Raw genomic sequence first — 14,088 nt, 5'->3', positions numbered from 1 at the left:
TCATGAATATGAATAGGCTWTTCACACAAACACACGTTTTTAAGATAGGGCGGTTCCACAAACCAGCAGGCAAAGTTTATTATTTCCCCGTTGCTTTTATTCTGAGGACCGTGATCCAATCGCTTCCGAGCAAGGGCGGGGAGATGAAGGAAACCAAGAGGCGGGGCCAGAGTAAAGTTTTCCAGTACCACGGACAGGGCTAGACTGCAGGGAATCAAGGCTGGGAGGAGAGGGCTGTCAACAACAGCGACAAATCGTCTTGACTACTTCATTTCACCTGATTCCACTTTCGTTTACCTGTTCCTCTTCTTGGTTCGTGCGATGGTTGACTTTATTTTCTAGTTTTGATGCCAAGAGAGTGGAAGCGAGCTGCATTGTCTCTCTGCGTAGATCTGCCTCACTCTCCATTCTGCCAAAACAGTGCGGTTTTAGTTTGAAGCATTGTTTAGGTAGTGGTATTGGTAACTGTTTGATCATTTAGCTGGTTATCTATATAGTTAGTCGCTCATAATTGCTGCAGTTAATTGATTTTAATTTTGTAGTTTGTCTTTTGCCGTCATGCTTTACTGTAATGCGGTTTTAGCAGGCTAAAGTAACATGACGTTTCTTAGGTGAAATCCTTACTGTGGCATGCTCTGGGGCGCAATAGACCTCCATTAGCAATTGGCTAGTCTCTTTTACCAATAAGTATCCCCATCAAACCAAGATAAACAATTTTGTGGACGGAAGCCTAAGAGCACGATGAGGTCCCTCCAGGACTTTTTGAATTGCACTTAAAAAGGAGAGCGAAGGCGAGAGAGAGAGAGAGAGAGAGGCTACAGGAAGCGACGCCTGCCAACCATCAAAAACACCAAACATACTCGCCTCATCTTAGCCTTTGAAAAGAAGACAACTCTTGATTAGGTTGCTAGAATATTTTGATATAGACGTTCTTATTTCTCAGTAAACTAAAGGAAGATGAAGAAGTTTCGGAAGGTACTGGATGGCCTGTCTTCCTCCTCTCAGGGGGCTGTCGCGTCCCCGTCATGCAGCAGTGCAGCTGGTACCCCGCCCACTCCCCAGGATATCCATGTCCAGGAGACGCTAGTCTCGGAGAACTTTCACATATGCAAGGTGAGTAGTGTGTGTGTGTGTGTGTGTGTGTGTGCGCCTAGTTTTCCCCTGTCATATTTCTTAAAGGGACCGATGATGGTGTGTAAAACCATCAAAGCTAAAAGCCTATCCTTCCCATCAGCATTGTTACAAGGGCCAGATGAATGCATGCTGACTAGTGGTTACCGTATCGGTAGACCAACAGTGGTGGTGAAATGTTAACACAGGCCTACTCATGCATTGCTTTTTGGGGATGGAGTAGGTTATATGTTTGTTGTGTGTAATCGAGTAGCCAGCAGAACCTAGCAGACTGCATGTTGTCAGGTCTTCTGGACGCTACTCAGTCAAAGGTTCTCATCTTAAACCAGTTACCAGCATCTGAGCTTCTCATCTTAGACACCCTGACTGCGTCTGAGTTTGTCATCTTAGTCCACTCTGCCTGCGTCTAGCCCTCCACTCCTAGACACTCTGCCTGCAGTATATCTAGCCCCTCCACTCCTAGACACTCTGTCTACAGCATAATCTAGCCCTCCACTCCCTAGACACTCTGCCTGCGTCTAGCCCTCCACTCCTAGACGATCTGCCATGCAGTATATCTACCCTCCACTCCTAGACACTCTGCCTGCGTCTAGCCCTCACTCCTAGACGATCTGCCTGCAGTATATCTAGCCCTCCACTCCTAGACAATCTGCCTGCATATATAGAGCCCTCCACTCCCTATATACGCTGTCTACAGTATATCTAGCCCTCTACTCTTAGAGGCGCTTTCTACAGTATATCTAGCCCTCCACTCCTAGACACTCTGCCTGCGTCTAGCCCTCCACTCCTAGACACTCTGCCTCAGAATCTACCCTCCACTCCTATATACGCTGTCACAGTATCTCTAGCCCTCTACTCTTAGAGCGCGTCTACAGTATATCTACCCTCCACTCCTAGACACTCTCCTGCGTCTAGCCCTCCACTCCTAGACACTCTGTCTGCAGTATATCTAGCCCTCCACTCCTAGACACCTCTGCCTGCAGTATATCTAGCCCTCCACTCCTATATACGCTGTCTACAGTATATCTACCCTCTACTCTTAGAGGCGCTGTCTACAGTATATCTAGCCCTCCACTCCCTAGACCTCGCTGTCTACAGTATATCTAGCCCTCCACTCCTAGATACTCTGCCTGCAGTATATCTAGCCCTCCACTCCTAGAAACGCGTCTACAGTATATCTAGCCCTCTACTCCTTAGACGCGCTGTCTACAGTATATCTAGCCCTCCACTCCTAGACGCGCTGTCACAGTATATCTAGCCCTCCACTCCTAGATACTCTGCCTGCAGTATATCTAGCCCTCCACTCCTAGACACTCTGCCTGCGTCTACCCTCCACTCCTAGACACTCGCTGCAGTATATCTAGCCCTCCACTCCTAGACACGCTGTCTACAGTATATCTAGCCCTCCACTCCAGACACTCTGCCTGCGTCTAGCCCTCCACTCCTAGACACTCTGCCTGCAGTATATCTAGCCCTCCACTCCTAGACACGCTGTCTACAGTATATCTAGACCTCCACTCCTAGACACGCTGCCTGCAGTATATTCTAGCCCTCCACTCCTAGACACTCTGCCTGCGTCTAGCCCTCCACCTAGACACGCTGTCTACAGTATATCTCAACCTCCACTCCTAGACATCTCTGCAGATCTAGCCCTCCCTCCTAACACTCTGCCTGCGTCTAGCCCTCCACTCCTAGACACTCTGCCTGCAGATATATCTAGCCCTCACTCCTAGACACGCTGTCTACAGTATATCTAGCCCTCCACTCCTAGACACTCTGCCTAGTCGTTCAGCCCTCCACTCCTAGACACTCTGCCTGCAGTTATATCAGCCCCTCACTTAACACGCTGTCTACAGTATATCTAGACCTCCACTCCTAGACACGCTGCCTGCAGTATATCTAGACCTCCACTCCTAGACACCTCTACCTGCTCTAGCCCTCCACTCCTAAGACACTCGCCTGCAGTATATCTAAACCTCCACTCCTGGACACCGCTGCCTGAGTATATCTAGACCTCCACTCCTAGACACGCTGTCTACGTATCTAGCCCCCACTCCTAGACACTCTGCCTGCGTCTAGCCCTCCACTCCTAGACACGCTGTCTACGAGTAATCTCAACCTCCACCTCCTAGACACTCTGCCTGCAGTAAATCTAGCCATCCACTGCTAGACACCCTGCCTGCAGATATATCTAAACCTCCACTCCAAGACACCCTGCCTGCAGTATATCTCTGGATAGAGCGTCTGCCAAATGACTTAAAATTAATGTAAGTAATATCTTAAACCTTCTACTCCAAGAACACGCTGCATGCAGTATATCTAAACTTCCACTGCCTAGACCCTGCCTGCAGTATATCTAAACCTCCACTCCAAGACGCGCGTCTACAGTATATCAGCACCCACACTCCAAGACACCCTGCCTACAGTATATCTCAAACCTCCACTCCTAGACACCCTGCCTGCAGTATATCTAAACCTCCACTCCTAGACACGCTGCCTGCAGTTGGATCTAAACCTCCACTCCTGGACTCATGGTTGACCTGGACCATATAACTCATCTGGTTTGTTGTATGTTCTCGCTGTATTTAATCTAAAATAGATGGAAACAACTTTCAGCACTGAGATCGGAATGTGGCCAAGACGCAGGCTCTCCGCTTGACACTAGATGTTCGATGGTGGACCCATTCTCTCTATGCTGCGTTAAACACACGGCGGGACTGCCAGATGGGTGGCGTAGGTTTCTAACTTTTTGAATTTTTGGTTGCACAAAATGATCAATATCTGGCTAATAAGAGGCGGGGTGGGGGAAAAAAGGGCCCTGTCAAAAGCAATGGCACCACGGGTGGTTGTATGGGTGCACATGGCTGCCAACTTGTCTTGCCCTTTGTGCTGTTTGTTCTGTAATCCCATGAATGTGAGTGTACCCTGTTGGCTGGGCTTACCATGCTCTATTCCTTGCAGCTGTCCAGGCTGATGGCAGGGTTGGTTGGTTCGAGTGTGTGTGAGTTGAGGGCAGAGCATGGCCAGCAACACATGACCATGTTGTCTTAGCTTGCTTGCATCTTTGTATCGGTACGCTGTTGTGTTAGTCTACTGCTTGTCGGGGAATTGTAGATTCCTTCACTCGTTGATGAGCTACCTTGCGGCTAATGTTCTGTGTGAATGGGATTTTATTATTAATCCCCCGCCTCGCCGACCGCGTAGTTAGCGCGCTGTCCCTGAGGCGCCTTTTGCTCGTTTTGGGGACGGGAGGGAGGTAGTTAGCGCCGATCATTGTAAACTAAACGGAAGCTTTGTTCTTAACACTCTGGACTTTGCCGATATGGCAAATTGAGAATATAAAGGTTAAATAAGTCGCCAGATACCTAAAGAAAATGATCCGAATAAACCTCGTCCATCATCTGACTCGAGTTCTCTGCAATAGAGTGGAACTATGTAGCTAATGGGCTTTTGTATGTACTGAACTTTCCACATTTCAATGGTGACAGTGATCCAGTGAGGTATGTTAGAAGCGCGATCTCTTCTCTACGTAAAATGTAACAGGACCCCAGCATAAGCCACATGAGATTGAGTAAAGAGTTGAAGAGGTGAGTCCCGAGCCATGATCAGTTGGTACCCCGTCAATGGCGCCGGTCCAGCGCACAAGTGGGTGTGGTGAGGTTTTCCTTTGCCTGAAGGACTCAAACGGAAGAATTCTTCAGCTGCTGTTATGTTCGGCTGATACTGCACGCCTCTTACCCCTTGTGAGTGACGCCGCGGTCCAGGCCACATTGCGGGATTTCGGTGTGAGTATCCAAGTAATGTAAGGGGTGCTTGTACAAAAACATCTTCCCCCTCTCCCCCATAGGTGTATCTACGTGGCCATATTTTCAGACGAGGACTGGTAGGTGGGAACCCATACGTCTCACTAAATTTCAATCTCAGTATTCCTCCTCGAACGCGACGCGATATGTGACACATCAGTGTATCTAAGCCATGCCAGCGTCTTACATCTATTTCGTTATTGACTATGCCTCGGCGGTCTCCGGACTCTCAAGGGTGCCCGAATGGTTAGTGCAGTTCTGGAAGCCTATCTACGTAGACACAGATCCGAGGTATGACCCGTGTTCAGGTATAGGAAGGGTGTTTGCGAGGATCTAGGCGCACCTTAGTCTGCTGTCGCGGGATGACATTCAGGCAGAAGTACGTCTATAGATGCGAGGAGAGCTCCTGCAAAACTGTGTCTACTCGTTCAACGTCAATGACACCGAGCGTAGGTGGTGGCAATAGCGTTTGGCCAGAGCCAAGGAGTTTATGAGGGTACTGTGCCGCAAAGGGAAGTGTTTTCTGCGCTTGAGTTGCAATTAGAAGCCTCTCCTCTGTCAGTGCCACAAAGATGGAGAGAGGCCGAACACCTAGTAATGAGACCTCCGACTTCACAACCGAGTAATGCGAGCGCAGTGCCCCCAGGTCATTGATTAGGGGATAAGTTTAGTAGAATACCAAATATATGAGTCAGCTAGGCGCCTAATTAAATCCACTGTTCATGTAGCATCAATAACTGTGAGTAAAAAAAGCTGGGTTCATGACGACGCGTCCTAGGTAGTGGAGATTCATCCTCCTACTATAAGACGACCGAGGCTCACATTTTACCATTTCAGGCCAAGGTTTAGGAGGGGGAAGTTTCAGGAAGGGTGCCAAGTTGCCCTTGGCCCACAGCTAGACGCTATTCAGATCTTTAATCGCATTCTCATAACAGAATCACACCGTACCTTATTGGCAGGGAGGGGAGGGTTCTATTTTAAGCGGCGTGTACCGTTTGTTCGGGACCTCACAACAGGTCTATCTTTTGCTTGCTGACTTGCGCGTTTAGCTAGTACTTCTATAGTGCATTTAGTTTGCTCAGCTGCTGGCGCAGCTTTTGCAATTGTGAGGTAGAAGTTCAGCGGTAAGTGTAGCTTCCCTATTGTCTCCTGTTTGCATGCGCTTTGGTCGTACTCGTGCGCAGCGCTCTCACATTGTTTCTTGTGTTGCGTGAGAGTGTAGTGTCTCGCTAGTGTTCGTCGCTTTATGACACTCACCATCTACACCGTCCCTACCTCCAGGATCCTACATACATGAGTGATATATAGTGAGCGTCCTTAGGGTCATCCTCTCTTGCAGTGGCTCAAATCGGTATGCGGGGGAATGTCAAGTTCTCATCGTGGGCTCATACATTCGCTCTGACTGCAACTGACTGCCTCTAAGTATTGTTCATCCAGTACGGATATACCTGAGGCTATCGAACTAGCTGGAGAGATTTAAGCCCGATATGCCCGCCACTCGGCGTAGCGCCTCTCATATACTTTGCTTTGTATCTCACCTCAATGCCCAGTAATTTGGTTGGATATTCCGAAAGGGGATTGATTTCTGACCTCATTGAGTTATTATTCGTTGTCTCCTATTTTCCCCTCTAGTACCACTATTGGGTGATAGGAGATACGGTGGAGATACACATTTCAACTTACATTCTAGGCCGCGACTTGGATATCGAGCCAATTAGCTGACGCGGTGATGTGCTAAAGGTGCACAGGGCGATTGGCTCACATCCCGACGGCTAGGAGTTACCGCCAGCCAACGGTAGGGAGGCGGACGTGCAGGGGCCCGTGGATTGGGCACTCCCATGTAGCCTTGGCGGCCCACATATTCATATTTGTGACCGTCAATTCCATGGTTGAGGGGACCTACCCTGCCCATTTCGCGACTGGTCTTGTTATGCCCTCTGGCCGTCCAGTTGCCAGGGTAGGGCCGTCATAGTGTGATGAATAGATTGAATTGGATATCTTAACTCTAGCTGTGGGCGCCCAGTTAAAATAAATTACCTGTTTAAAAAGGCCTTAATAAGAAAAGGAATGGTTATCAGCTTCATAGCACACTTTGGCTGCTTTTCTGCTCTGAGAAAATCAGAGTATATGCTAGCTCATTGGCACTTTAGGCGCTTATTTGCAATTCCGGTATTCTCTAGTCTCAACGTAGTCTGTCACATTCAGCGTCTGACGACTGTCGTTGTCCCTGTTGTGTGTTTTTAGTCTTAGCGTCTAGATGTTAATTCCTCGCGACGGCTAGCCAGAGTTAGTGGTGGGAGCGAGTTCTATGGTGTCCTGTGTGTCTCATGCAGGTCAGTTGTTGGTTCAATGTAATTACGGCTCCTAGATATTGGTTCTCAATCAGGGGCAGGTGTTTTACGTTTCCTCTGATTGAAACCCATATTAGTAGCGGTTATAGGGTTAGGTGGAATCGCACTCAACCGTTCGGTTGTGCCTGAGCGCGGTGGTAATTTGTTTCTGTTGATTCAAGTGTTCTAGTGCCACACGCGGCACATTTCGTTTGTGAGTTGTGGTTACTGCTGAAGTATGCGTGGTTACCTCTGTCGGTGACTCTGGTATTACTGTCTCATGATCTCTCACGGTAGCGTGCCTCTATAGTACGTTTCGGAGGGGGACGTTAGCCGTAGCGGCTGAGAGTCCGTTTTTGTGTTGTTGTTTGTGTGTGTGTTATGTAAGTCGTTTTTCGATGCGGCTTCTTGGGGTCTCTAGTACTATGATATTTTCATGACGTGACGGGAGTGTAGTGATGTTGCTTCTATCCTACCGTCGCTGTCGTGTCGATGATGTACTGTCGATCGGTGAATCCGAGGAGTCAGTTGCTCCTCGTCGAGAGATCTGAGTAGTGAGGAGGACCTCTCTAGATCTAGTCTATGAGTCTACAACTCATTAGCATACCAGTCATTGTTACGCAGTCACTTAATGGTACAGCCGGAGATCAAGGGCGATAGTTATAGTTCCATACCCAGCTTATCTACCAAGCTTGGTTTTAGTTTGGCTGATTTACCGTGACTAGTGCTCCAATTATCCAATGTTTATACGAGGCAGTTGATATATACAGTGCATCTCTTAGTCCATTTACATTATCGGTGTTCTGCTCCCATTGTCAGTGCCGTTTCCGTACTGGCGATGTGCTTAGCTAGCTAGCAGTTATCTGTAGTGTGCAGGGCTTCACCTGAACAGCGTCCACTTCGCAGGTCCACGGGTCCTAGGAGAAAGGAGAGAGAATATTGGTGGTGTGAGAGTAATCTGTTGGAGATATATCTATATAACACAGGACACTAGACTCTCGATGTATCTCTTGTCTTATGCCAATGTAGTATGATGAATAGGTAGTGCCTTAAGCAAGTGGTGATCCCCCTTTACGCGTCATTGTATCTACCTATAGCTACTGGCTCCTAAGTTAATCTCTCTAGGTCTTCGGCGTATAGGCATATTGTTGTTATCTGTCATGTCCTAGCTTACATGCCTGACCTCTCCCTATCAGGTGCTTTAGCGGCTTCAATCTTCATCCCTGTTACTGCTGGCACAATCAAGGGCTGATAGACTAGGTTAATTCTTGATGGAGTATTCAGTTATTTGTCACGTTAGCCCGGTCGTGCTCCCTCATCTGGAATCCTCTAAGTGAGCTAGTCACCAGCGCCACTGCCCTCCAATGTTGGATGGCCTGCACATCTTCTTGTCACGAGTCGAAATTTGTAGTCACCCGCGCCATTCATTTACACTCCACCTCGACCATATCTCCAGTACCAGGCCTCCATCTGTGAATTTGGGTGGGACTCTCCGGCCACAGCTCCTTAGCCGCTATATATGCTCCATCTCTCACATCCATGGTCATCCAGCAGATGAGGTAGTCTTAGCCTAGCGCCTTAGTTTCTGTTACCTCGTGTCTGCTGTAGTCTGTTGGAGTTTTACTTCTGTCTTAATTAGAATATGGTTGTTAGCACCGCCTAGCAGTTCCTATCTATCTCCCTCCGATCCTCCATCTGAAACTATATGATCGTATTGCGAGACGGCGGAAGTTACTGCAATGCAACAGTCGTATTACAATTACTCCCTACATTTATTATACATGTTAATACAATGCGCCTCTATGTCCGAAGGTATTGCGATTATAGGGCGCACCCTCTAAAGCCCTTCAGTGTGCAAGTCCTGTCGGCCGTGTCGTGAATCTCATCACTCGCTTGCCAATCGTTGTATTGCTTGTGAATAATTCCATTCATTGTGCTGTGTGTGATGTCCGCTGTTTGGGATCAGGTCTGCAGCTATACTGCCTGTGGCCTTTCTCTGTGCAGTGTGACTTTAATTAACACTATACCCTGCTCACGTGCCCCTTGTAAGGAGCCAGCTCGGTGGAGGTCATGCGTGGTGCGGGTGAGCGAAGTAATTAGGAGGACCCAATCAGTTGCCGGCGTACCTCTCTTCTGCAACTAGTCATCATGTCTCCAGGCAAGGATGTAGGGCATAGCAGCATGTACGGTCGTAGCCGCGACGTTTATATACCCTTCAGGGCCAAACATGATGGCAGACATTGCATCTCGTACCCCAGGACAGTAAAGATCGCAGCGAAAACGTATTTCTTGCAAGCGTGCACTGTTTTCCAGTCTTTTAACATGAACACTCGTATTTTACATTCACCTCGAAGCATTTGTGATATTACCGCTTTTTCTAGGCCCCTGTGGTATTGGATGTGGAGCCTAGCCGTTAGCTGTCATTTATTGTGAACTGTCCTTACCATATCGTCCAATGTGTGCTATATTGAGGGATTACTAGCGCTATTATTACCGTCAGGCCATGGTATGGAGGGGAGGTAGCCTAGCGCTATTATTACCGTGTGGCCATGGTGTGGAGGGGAGTTAGCCTAGCGCTATTATTACCGTCAGGCCATGGTGTGGAGGGGAGTTAGCCTAGCGCTATTATTACCGTCAGGCCATGGTATGGAGGGGAGGTAGCCTAGCGCTATTATTACCGTCAGGCCATGGTGTGGAGGTGAGTTAGCCTAGCACTGTTATTACCGTCAGGTCATGGTATGGAGGTGAGTGGTGGCAGATAGCATCAGACCATGGTGTGGAGGGGAATTTTGGATTCCACTGTTAATATGCCCCAAAAAGAGGAATTTTGGATCCCACCGTGAATTTCCCTCTTCTCCCACTTCTCCCTCTCCTCCCCCTTCCACAGACAGTGCTCTAGTGTCGAAGAATCTATGACATATCTATGACATATATATAGCCCATAAAAAGTGAGCGGGCGGGCGGGCAGAGACCCTGCGGTGCTATTGGGCTGATGTGATTGTCGTGGCACTATTTATAGAAATATGCTCCGCCCATTGCAGCCCAGCTGATGTATTTGGAGCTGACTGCAGCGATTATTCCTTGCCCTGAAGAGAGAGGAATTTTGGATCCCACCGTGAATAATTAATTGAGGAGTGAGCAAGACCGTTACTGCAATAACATAGTAGCTCAAGCAGAGAGAAAAGTATGGGGGAAAAAATATTATTAATGATGGAAGATAAGGAGGGGCAGGCAGTTGACTGCCAAGCCGAGGTGAAGGATGCTGAAGGGCACTGACTGACACTGGAGAAAGTTCTGGAAAGAATCATGTGTTGGGCAAGGCAAAGCCCTGTAGAYATGATACATTCTTACGGTGGCCTGTACTTATTAGAATTCCCAGTGCTCTAAAGTACTTAAGTAAAAATACTTTAAAGTACTACTTAAGTAGTTTTATGGGGATGATCTGTACTTTACTTTAAWATTTATATTTTTGCCAAATTTTATTTGTAAATCACTCACTCCTCAATAAAATATACTTTTTACTCCATACATTCTCCCCGACACCCAAGTGTACTTGTTACATTTTGACAGGAAAATTGTCCAATTCACACCTTTCTCAAGAGAACATCAAGAGAACATCCCCAGTCATGCTTTTTTTTGTAAATTATGTCTGAGTGTTTGAGTGTGCCCCTGGCTATCTGTCAAAAAAAATATAAAAATAATTGTGCCGTCTGGTTAGCATAATTTAAGGAATTTTAAATGGTATATACTTTGACTTTTGATACATTTCAGCAATTCCATTTGCTTTTGATACTTAAGTATATTTAAAACCAAATACATTTAGACTTTTACTCAAGTCATATTTTTACTGGGGGATTTTCACTTTTACTTTTTTTGTGTTGTCACGACTTCCGCCGAAGTCGGTTCCTCTCCTTGTTCGGGCGGCGTTCGGCGGTCGACGTCACCCGTCTTCTAGCCATCGCCGATCCACCTTTCATTTTCCATTTGTTTTGTCTTGTTTTCGAACCTCTTGACGTCTATACACAACTGATTCTGGACTGAACATAAACCCACAACAGTCTGGAACCTCTGTGACGTAACACCATAAACCACACAGTCTGGAACCTCTTGAGTATAACATCATAACCACACAGTCTGGAAACCTCTGTAGTACCGTAAACACCATAAACCACACAGTCTGAACCTCTGACGTAACCATAAACCACACAGTCTGGAACCTCTGTGACGTAACACCATAAACCACACAGTCTGGAACCTCTGTGACGTAAACATCATAAACCACACAGTCTGGAACCTCTGTGACGTAAACTCTAAAACCCACACAGTCTGGAACCTCTGTGAGTAACACCTCATAAACCACACAGTCTGGAACCTCTGTGACGTAACACCATAAACCCACACCAGTCTAGAACCTCTGTGACGTACACCATAACCACACAGTCTGGAACCTCTGTGACGTAACACCATAAACCACACAGTCTGAACCTCTTTGACGTAACACCATAAACCACACAGTCCTGGAACCTCTGTGACGTAACACCATAAAACACACAGTCTGAAACCTCGTGATTGTAACACATAAACCATACAGTCTGGAACCTCTAAAACGTAAACAACCATAAACACATAGTTTACTATTATCTAGTGAAACATTTCCTCGGGCTTAATGAAAGACTAAAAGATGGGAGACAGCCTTTATCATCAAAAATGGGCAAAAATCTTTATAGGTGTGTTCTTCTAGAATTCTTCTGAACTGCCTCCAGGACCCTTCCACCGTCATTACCCAGAAAAGGTGTGCTCCTCGAGGAGGGATTTCCCCCGCCTCATCCATTTCATTCCCCTCTTACCCACCATTAACATATTATTTCCCCAGGGCTACTGTTGACCATATAACAGCCGTAGGGCAAAATTGGCCACTGACATTTGATCTTTGTAAATAAAATAAAATCTGCCCCCCCCCGAAATGTCTGATTCTCAGATTCTTTGCCAAGAAGAATTACATGTTTTAAAAACTTAACCAGCAACTTTGCACTTCCATCCCATTACAATAGTTGTATGCACTATTTATAAGTGTTGGTGCTCGTATTGTGCGCACCTAGGGTTAATATGCATCTGATGCGTATTAAAGGAAGATGCCCGCAAACATTCTCATAGGCAGTACTGATAGGCTGAAAGGCAGGCGTTCTAGCTTTAAAGGAAAGAAACTACAATATACAAACACAACTTCATTGGAGCTTTAAAATTGCAAAACACTATAATAGCTCTATTCTGTTATTGGTAGAACAACTTTCCAATAGTCGTGCTTTCAGCTCACACTACCCACGCCTTTTACCGTCTTCCCGGTGGACCCGGTATGGTGAGAGAGGTGGGACAGCACCACTGGTGGCAGAGCTGCAGCTTTGGGCATGCGTTTGGCCTGAAAACGGCCTCAATAGCAACCAGAGGCATCACTACTGAGCCCCATGAGACCAGAGGCATCACTACCGGAGCCCCATGAGACCAGAAGCCCATCACTCAAACGAGGCCCCATTAGCCAGAGGCATCACACCGTGCCCCATGAGACCAGAGCATCACTACCCTGAGCCCCATGAGACCAGAGGCATCACTACCGAGCCCCATTGAGACCAGAGGCATCACTACCGAGCCCCATGAGACCAGAGGCATCACTACCGAGCCCATGAGACCAGAGGCATCCACTGAGCCCAGAGCCCATGACGACCAGAGAGGCATCACTACCGGGCCCCATGAGACCAAGGATCACTACCGAGCCCCATGAGACCAGAGGTTCATACGAGCCCCATGAGACCAGAGGTATCACTACCGAGCCCCATGACACCAGGGTGTTTACCTAGAATGACCCTGTGTGTGATCACAAGGTGAATGGTTGTCAATTTACACCTGAAACACATCTGTCATGGGATTATTACTCTACAAGACATGTTGATGTTAGGTGATAGCTAGGCTAGTGATAGGTAGCTCAGGTGACTTATGGGAAAGTTCTAGGCTATTCTACGTTCCAGACTGTTCATAGTTCTAGGCTATTCATAAGTTCCAGGCTATCTAGCTATCATACGTTCTAGGCACTCTTCTAGCATCTACGTTCTAGCTGTCATATTCTAGGCTATTCGTACTTCTAGGCTATTCATACGTTCCAGACGTTCATACGTTCTAGGCTGTTCATACGTTCTAGCTGTTCATACGTTCTAGGCTATTCATACCTCTATTCATAGTGCTAGGGCTATTCATACGTTTCCAGGAACTGTTCATACGTTCTAGGCGTTCATACTTTCTAGGGCTTTTGTTTCATACGTTTTTTTTCTTTTAGGCTATTCATACGTTCTAGGCTATTCTACGTTCCTATCTAGGTATTCATACTTCTAGGCTATTCACGTTTAGGCTATTCTTACGTTCTAGTTTTCCAGACTATTCATACGTGCGAGGCTAAGTTGTGAATGTTTATTCTTGAGTAGCCTAAATTACAGTGGGAAAGTACTGTGCAGATTGTCAGTGGTGGAAAAATAATTACATTTTCATACTTGAGTAAAAGTAAGACACCTGTCAACGGTGGTGTAGCTGGTGGCATGGAAAGTCAAGGCGCATGAGAGCAGAGATGAGTGGACAAAGCACTTTACTTAGGCAATCATAATACAGAACGCGACCGCGTCCAAACAAAGCCAAAGAACGGGGACAGAAAACGCACAAAACCCGGCGCAAACCAGCCGGAAGCGTGCCAACCTTGACAAATAAAATACCCCACACAGACATGGAGGGAACAGAAGGCTAAATACACATAGTAATGATGATGAGATGGAACTAGTGTGCAA

The 14,088-nt window shown here is 47.0% G+C and overlaps 1 protein-coding gene across 1 annotated transcript in view; it reads left to right on the top strand.

Moving 5' to 3' along the window:
- Nucleotides 1-226: 226 nt before the first annotated feature.
- LOC112076134 (syntaxin-binding protein 5-like) overlaps nucleotides 227-14,088 on the top strand; it is a gene marked incomplete at its 3' end in the record, with an annotated part of 27,102 nt that continues 13,240 nt past the window's right edge. The window contains exon 1 of the mRNA XM_024143017.2: nucleotides 227-1,113. Coding sequence (XP_023998785.1) covers nucleotides 958-1,113 — 156 coding nt within the window. The remainder of the gene's footprint in view (nucleotides 1,114-14,088) is intronic.

The sequence above is a fragment of the Salvelinus sp. IW2-2015 genome, unplaced genomic scaffold (genome assembly GCF_002910315.2).
Source record: "Salvelinus sp. IW2-2015 unplaced genomic scaffold, ASM291031v2 Un_scaffold3591, whole genome shotgun sequence".
Taxonomy (NCBI): Eukaryota; Metazoa; Chordata; class Actinopteri; order Salmoniformes; family Salmonidae; genus Salvelinus; species Salvelinus sp. IW2-2015.
Note: the sequence above shows the minus strand (reverse complement) of the source record. Positions and strands in the feature narration are given on the sequence as shown.